This window comes from Orycteropus afer, unplaced genomic scaffold, assembly GCF_000298275.1.
Source record: "Orycteropus afer afer isolate SDZICR_OR568_19922 unplaced genomic scaffold, OryAfe1.0 scaffold00268, whole genome shotgun sequence".
Classification (NCBI taxonomy): Eukaryota; Metazoa; Chordata; class Mammalia; order Tubulidentata; family Orycteropodidae; genus Orycteropus; species Orycteropus afer.
The window spans coordinates 4,401,897-4,410,376 of NW_006921855.1; the positions used below are offsets into that span (position 1 = coordinate 4,401,897).

Here is an 8,480-nt window from a genome sequence, read left to right on the forward strand (position 1 = left end):
CTCTCGCTTACTTCTGTCTTGATTCACCAAGGAGTATAACCCACCCTTTGGAACCAAGGAGGCAGAGGCCACTCCTCCCCACCTCTTGCTATCTGAGATCATTGTGGCAAGGAAGTCATTCCGTACTCTGAAATCATATTGAGTGTTATTTTTTCTTTTCTTGAAGGGTAATACATTTCTCCAGCCAATAGCTCTATGAGACCATTTCCTTTCTGTAAAATCCTAGGAGTTCAACAGTCTTACTTCCTTTTATTGCATCTCTGTACTCTTCGTCAAAGCTGGCAACAAATTTTGCTGAGTTAGTTGAGTGGATCCAAAAGTCACAAGCCTAAACACTTTAACAAATGATTATCCAACTACTCTCTTTCTGTCTCTCTAAAGCATGCTTGCTCAATCTTTATGGTATAGATAAGGGGAGAAATTTCTAAATCTTAAAGTTCTAGTTCCTGTTTGCTTAAGTTTATTTCTCATTTTAGCTTTCCTCTAAGAAGCAAGGAAAAATCAGGCTGTACATTTCACATTTTTTCTTAGAAATATCCATAAGTAAATATCTGAGTTTATCATTTACACGTTCTACTTACCATAAAACATTCAAACTTAATTCAGAGGAGTTGGTTGCTATTACAAAAGCATCAACTTTCTTCTGTTGTCCAATACTATGTTTATCATTTCCTTTTAAGGCCTCTGCAAAAGTACTTCTAACATTCATATTTGTAGAAACATTCTGTTCACATTTGTATTCTCTAAAATAATAGATTTCCATCTACTTTCTCTCATTTCTTTCTGAGCTGTCAATGGAACCACTTTTAAAGTCTATAATACTACCAATAGTCTATTCAAGGAAATCTAATCGTTTACTATTTAGTATCTCAAAAATATTACAGACTCTATCCATTATGCTATTCCTAAACCACATCCACATTTGTAGGTATTTGTTATAGCAGCACTCCACTTCTGGTAACAAATATGCATTTGTTTCCTATGGCTGTGTATCTAAACTGGCAGACTTATAAGAACAGGAATTTACTGCCTTATGAATCTGGAGGCTGGAAATCTGAATTCAGGGTGTTGTCCAGGCCGTGCTCCTTTTGAGGGTTGTAAGGGAAGTACCTTTCTTATTTTTCTGTGTTTCCGGTAGCCCCAGGCATTTCAAGGAGAAATCCTAGTCAGATAGGAGGAAACCAGTTCATTCTATTTTCATTACCATCAAGACTGAAAGGTGCTGTGGAGTATGTCAAATACTGATAATAAACTGAGGAATGTAAACAAAGGGCTGTGACCATTATCATAGAATAATTGTATATAGACCAATTCCAGGGGATTGAAAAGAGACTGAGAGGGAAAAGGTGAAGGAAAAGGTATTTTCCTCTTTTCATATTTCTGGAATTTTTCATCTCTGTATCATAACACTTCACAGAATTAATTTTTCTATAACCTAGAAATTAATAAATCAGTGGATGGTCTATTGCTGCACTTAAAAACTCCCAGCTTCCTTACTCTAGATTCTTTTTTCAGTGTCGCTATATCTGCTTCTCATCTCCTCCCAGATATCCATGTGGAACTCCAGGAAAAGAGATTTGTTTCTTTGCCATAGCCCCTTAATGATGCAGAGAAATTTCAATGGCAATTTTTATTGATTTACATAGACCACAGCTACATACAACACAATCTACAGTCACACATGTCAGTTGTTGGATTAAATTGAGTACTTCAGACCACCTCCATAATCATAGATCATCATTTGGGATATTTTTCTATAGATGTAGGGTTTATTTATATGTTTTTAAAAGTTTTTGTTTTGCTTATTTGTTTTTTTTCATTCTTGGAAAAAATATTTACCACATGTCTATCTGCCCAATATATTCTTTCTGAAAATCTTTTTTGAGATTGTTTCTATTGAAGTGGCATTTTACTTCAATGAAGTAAACTTAATGGTAGATGAAAACTTTCATAGATCACTGTGTATTCCAGACAAAAATACTCAAGAAATGCAGGTTTATTCTCTGATTATTATGTGGCAATGAATCAGTTTTGTTTCCGACAATCTAGAAAGATCAAATTTCCAAAGGAAAATTCTGACCACAAAGGGAAAATATATGAGAAAACAAAGTTAGGAAAATAGAGTGTTAAAACAATGCAACAATTATTATTTTCTTCCATTGATTCACTGAACAATTTTGAACTCATCTTTCACATTATCCATTTTGTTTTATTGCTTAACACCATTTTTTCTCTTAAGATGGGGACATTTTAGTACAAAGGAGAGTTTATAAATGATTGCCTGGTATCCATAACCCATTTACCAGTCATTGAATAAAAATATATATATTGGGCAGTGTTGAAATATAATTAAAATTGTGAACACTGATTGCCAACCATTATTCTACTGCTTTATATGTAATCATCATGTATGACCAGTATGTGTTGAATCTATGGGTAGCTCTAGGTTGTTGTTGTTGTTGTTATGTGCCATCGAGTCAAACCCGACTCATAGACTCATAGCGACCCCTCCTTGGGTTTCCGAGGCAGTATCACTACGGAAGTAGGATTGCCCAACCTTCCTTCCGCTCTAGGTTACAGAAGAACAAAGTGAGGTAAAAAGAAATCAAAAGCAAGTCAACAAAGGTGAGATGCTAGAAAAAAAGCAGAGCTGAAATCTCAAACCTACATCCCCTAACTCCAGAGTTACTGCTAGGGTTACTTGCATGTGTTTTATACCAAATGGAGACTGTCTTTAAGATCATACTAACAATATTAGCTCTTTCTCCTCTGCCTAAAATGAAAGACATAAGAAGGCATGAGAATACACTGATTGACAGCACAATGGCCCAGCTCTGTCTCTTTGGCGAAAATCATATATATCTTTCTTCATATGTTTAAGACATTCAGTTATTATAAATTATTTTTAAATTTCTGGTAAATCATGCCTTTGACTCAATTTAGGGATGTGTCCAACATTAAGCAGTAAGTAGAGCTGATATGTAACTATAAAATATTTATTAAGTTATAGATTTGAGGACATCAGGAAATTTGTGCTTTGCACAGCAATTGAGAGGAAAACATGATTTTATGTATTGCAGAGTCCAAAGAGAGGTCAGCTTCTGAAACCAGGGGAAAAACTAGGAGACTTTTTTATTTTGGCACTTTAGAAAAAGCTACCTGTTGATATTTATCTGTAATATTGTCACATGATTTTGTTGTTGTTGTTGTTAGAGGCCATTGAGTTGTCTCCAACTCATACCAACCCTATGCACAGCAGAAAGAAACACTGCCCAGTCCTGTGCCAGCCTCATGATCCTTGCTATACCTGAGCCCATCATTGCAGCCACTGTGTCAGTCCATGTCATTGACAGCCTTCCCCTTCTTCGTTGACCCTCCGCTTTACCAAGCATGATATCCTTCTGCAGGGAATGGTTCCTTCTGACAAAATGATCAAAGTAGATGAGAAGAAGTCTGGACATTCTTGCTTCCAAGGAGCATCCTGTCTGCACTTCTTCAGTTACAAATTTGTTAGTCCTTTTAGTAGACCATGGCCCTTTTAGCATTCTTCTCCAACACCACAACTGAAAAGTATCAACTCCTCTTCAGTCTTCCTTACTCCTTGTCCAACTCTCACATGCATAAAAGGTGATTGAATATACCATGGCTTGGGTTAGGCATACCTTAGTCTTCAAGGAGACATCTTTGCTCTTCATCATTTGAAAGAGGTCTTTTGCAGCAGATATGCCTATTGCAATATGTCTTCTGATGTCTTGATTGCTGCTTCCACTGGTGTTGATTGTGGAACCAAGTAATAAAAAGTCTTTGGCAACTTCAATCGTTTTTACATTTATCATGAAGCTGTTTATTGGGCCAGTTTTGAGGATTCTTGTTTTCTTTATATTGATGTGTAATCCATACTGCAGAATGTAGTTTTCAATCTTCATCAGTAAGTGCCTCAAGTCATCCTCACTTTCAACAAGCAATGTTGCATCATCTGTATATAGCAAGTTGTTAGTGAGTTTTCCTCCAATCCTGATGACACTTTCATCTTCATATAACCCAGCTTCTCAAATTATTTGCTCAGCATACAAGTTGAATAAGCATGGGGAAAGGATACAACCTTGATGCACTCTCTTCTTGATTTTGAACCATGCAGTATCCTCTTGTTCTGTTTGAACGACAACCTCCTGATCTATGTACAGGTTTCTCATGAGTACAATCAAAGAGTTCTGCAATTCCCATTCTTCTCAATGTTATCCATCATTTTTTTATGATCCACACAATCAGGTGCTTTTGCACAGTCAATAAAACACAAGTAAACATCTTTCTGGTATTCTTTGCTTTGAGTCAAGATACATCTGACATCAGGAATGATATCCCTCATTTCACGTTTTTTTCTGAATCCAGCTTGCATTTCTGGAACCTCTCTGTCCATATACTACTGCAACCATTTTGAATTATCTTCAGTAAGATTTTACTTGCATGCAATATCATTTGATATTTTCCACATCCTGTGGGATCACTTTTTTTTGGAAGGGGTACTGGATCTCTTCCAGTCAGTTGGCCATGTAGCTGCCTTCCAAATCTGTTGGCATAACCAAGTGAGTTCCTCCAGCAGAATATCTATTTATAACTCACATACTTACCACAACAGAAGGAAGTGAGGAAATTAAGCCAAGGGCCCACATGATCTGGAACTGCCAAGTACATATTCAAGTATCACATTTTCATTATCTGTATCTAAGTGAGACCTTGGAGATATATTATTTGAGTCAAAGAATAACTCAAAGGCTAGTAGAACAATTGAATAAGATATCTACTATAAATTTTGGTGGAAAGAGTATTAGGGAGATTCTTGGCCAACAATTAAGTGAGGAAATGATCCTCTTCGTTGAACCAACATTAACTTAGAAGTTTCCTGTTTTTCTTTGTTTGTTTGTTTGTTTGTTTCCTTGTCTTCTTAGAGAGCAAGGAGAAGTTTCCACACTCTAAGATTTTTATCAGTCCCAAGAATTTTTTTAACAAAGTTCTTGTCATTCTTTTTTTTCTCATAATCAAGTACAATATAATTTGTTTCCCTCAGAGATCCTAGAGAAGTGTCCTTTCTTGAAATATATCAGATTTTAGCAGAAGTGGAGACTCTTCTATCTCAAGATGAGTAAACAAAAGACATTTGCCTGCAGCCACATTTTACTGGATACATCTTTTCAGGTAATCTATTGTTATTTAACAAGTCACTTGAATTTAGTGGCTGAAAACAAAATTTTTATTATTTCTCATGAATGTGTGCATGAGTATTTGAGGCAAACCTTTGCTGGGTGATTTTCTTCTGCCACAATGTCCACAGAAGTTCACTTTGTGGCATCCAGCTGGTGGTTTAGCTTTTCTGGAAGGTCTGAGGTTTTTTTCACTAACATGTCTGGTGCCTTAGCTGAAGACTGCAAGGCTAGACTAAGTAGAGTCTATTTACTGAGAATTTAGAATCTACAGCTTGGAATTCTTTTTCTGGAGTGTTCCAAGTATTGGCATTCCAGAACACTAAGACAGAAAGTGAAAGAATTCTTCTGACCTACCTTCAAAAGTACTTGCACATATGTTTTTCCATGTTCTATTTATTAAGTAGAGAGTGAGGTCAGGCCAATCAAGTAGTATTAGAGGTTGGGAGTGGTGAAAATGTGCAAAAAAGACTGCATCTCACATGGGAGAGTGACATGTGAATATGGGGAAGGGAGGAATTGACGGTAGTCATCATGGATACAAGTTCTTCAGTCCATATACTGTTTCCAACCACTCATATACAGTAATAAACTTTTTTGATACTCAATTTGGGACAAAATAATACAAGAGGGAAATAAAAGAAAGATAATAATTTATTAAATAGTTGTTCACATGTGTCATTATGTCAAAATAAAACATGAAAAGAAAGGATATTTATTTGTAAAGATGTAGCTTTTCTGCATGACCTATTTCTGTTTTATATAAATGCGACTGATTATTTAACAAAACAATAGGATTAGTTAGAAGTTCAAATACTAATCATTAGTAGTTTATTAATTAAACAAAGATTATGATTGAGGAAAATACACATCTTAAGATGCTCCTTTCTGTCCTCTGATCCAGCCATTTATTTGCTTTTATTTATTTATTAAATAGTTAAGTGTATTTTAATTGTACAATCTTAAGATATATAAATGCAAAAAAATTTAAAGGAAGAAAAAGTATAGCACAGGCCTAATTAAACAGTTACTGTGTATTTTAGTAAAAATTAAGAGTGCCATCTTCCTTTTTGTCTGAGGATGCAGTCAGACAGTTTTCCATTCTGTCATATTTTCCAGCAATACTTCTCTGATAGTAATAATACTCATTTAATCTAAAAGAAGGCAGAAATAAAAAGGGAAAAAAGAACAATGGATAGGTGGCAAAAACAGAAAACATAAAAACAAGATAGCAGGTGGTTTAAATGATGTAATTAAAAGGCAGACATTATAACATTGGGGGAAAAAAAATACCTAACCATATGCTGTTTACAAGAAATCTACTTTATATAAAATTTAAAAGAGGCTAAACAAAAAAAAAAAAAAGTATTTGGATACAATGCAAATGCTATTGACAAGCATTCTAAAATAGCCATATTAATATCAGACAAATAAAATGAACAAAAATATGTTACAAGCAATAAAGTGGAGCATTTTATAATACAAGGGGGATCAATTTATGAAGAAGACATAATTACACTAAATGCACATATAGGTATAATGTAAATGCTTCAAAATACACAAGACATAAACCAAACTGAAAGGAGATTTCACAGTAATGCTGGAGATTTCAAACATCATTACCTGAAAAAACATGCAAAAATTCAGTGAGAATACAGAAAACTTGAAAAATCTCTATCAAACAAGTTGATCTTATTCACTTTTTTAGACTACTCCATCCAACAATAGCAAAATGCAAATTATCACACGTGTATATGAAATAATCTCAAAGATAGATCATGATGAAATCATATATGATGACAAACTAAGTTAACAACATAAAGAGAATGGTATTTGGAAAATCCCTAAGTATTTAATGTTGAGGTAACAATAAGTCAAAGAAGATATCACAAAAAGAAGTAGAAATTATTTTTAAAATAAAGCAAATTCAAACATAGTGCCATAGATTGAATTGTGTTCTCTCAGAATGGTGTCAAATTGGCTAGGCCATTATTCCCAGTGGTTTGACAGTTATGTAATGATGTGATTTTGCAGTTAGGTGATATAATTATCGTCCATAATGTGATCTGATGTGATAACCCAATCAGTTGTAAGGGAATTAGGGTGAGTTGCAACACTGTTATTCAGGTCACTGTGCTGATTCAATGTAAAGAGAGCTTCCCTGGGGTGTGGGCTGAATCACCTTTTATGTTACAAGAGGTGAAACCCAGCCTCCACATCCTGAGACTAGGAGAACTAGGTGGTGTCCAGATACCATTGATGACCACTTTGAAATGGATCACAATAAGTGATCCTGGACAGAGTGGGAGAAAATGAGAAGCACAAGTCAAAAATCATAAAAAAGACCAAGCTTTTTGGTCTGATAAAGACAAGTGGAACCCCCAAGACTGTGACTATTTGGCAGCCTTCAAGCTAGGAACTGAATCTAACTCCTGAGACTCAACTGGCAGGTGAACAATAGACAGGGCTATACAGGGAACAGTAACATCAGGAGGGTATGCAATTAAACATATGAGATCAAGAGGACAGCATTTGTCCAAGTTAGATCTAGGAAGAGAAGAAGAGATAGGAAGGAAGAACAAAAGGAAGGGATGGGCCCAGGGAGGCAATGGGAAGAATGCTGTGACAGTGTGAGACTGGAGTAAATATCACAAAACAGAATGTGTATGGATTGTTGAATGGAAAACCAATTTACTCTGTAAACTTTCACCCAAATCACAATAATAAAGGAAAAACAGTTTTACATTTCCTCCACTGTCCAATCACATATTCATTATTTCCTTTTAAAGCCTCACCAGAAGCACATTTATTGTCCACATGTCTAGCAACATTCTGTTGCTGAAGCTATATGTGTACTGTAAGACAATAGTAACTTTCTCTGTGCTTTCCTCACTTTCTTCTGAGTTCTCACAATAATGGCCTTTGATTCCATAGTTCTATCAACAGTCTCTTCAAAGCAATCTATACTTTTCCTCTTAAACATCTTAAAATTCTCCCAGCCTCTACCCATTGTGCAATTTCAAAACAACTTCCACTATTTAGGTATTTGTTACAGAGCATCTCTGACTTCTGGGAACCAAATTTTTTGTTTTCTAGTGACGCTAGAACCCAGCCCCAGGGACAACTCAGGGATGCCCAAAGCAGCAGGCCAGAAGAGCAGGAGAAAGGGGATTAAAAGCTAGGAAGCCAGACAGAGGTACAGTCAGCCACAGGGACCCAGGTGGGGGTGATACGAGAGGTCTCCAACAGCAAGACAAACTTGTTTGTCGATTTGTCCTACTG

The 8,480-nt window shown here is 35.7% G+C and overlaps 1 protein-coding gene across 1 annotated transcript in view; it reads right to left on the reverse strand.

The window, feature by feature from the left end:
- Nucleotides 1-6,237: 6,237 nt before the first annotated feature.
- Nucleotides 6,238-8,480, reverse strand: part of LOC103205090 (disintegrin and metalloproteinase domain-containing protein 21-like) — a 42,136-nt gene continuing 39,893 nt past the window's right edge. The window contains 1 exon segment of the mRNA XM_007950359.1: nucleotides 6,238-6,352. Within this exon segment, the coding sequence (XP_007948550.1) occupies nucleotides 6,238-6,352 (115 nt within the window).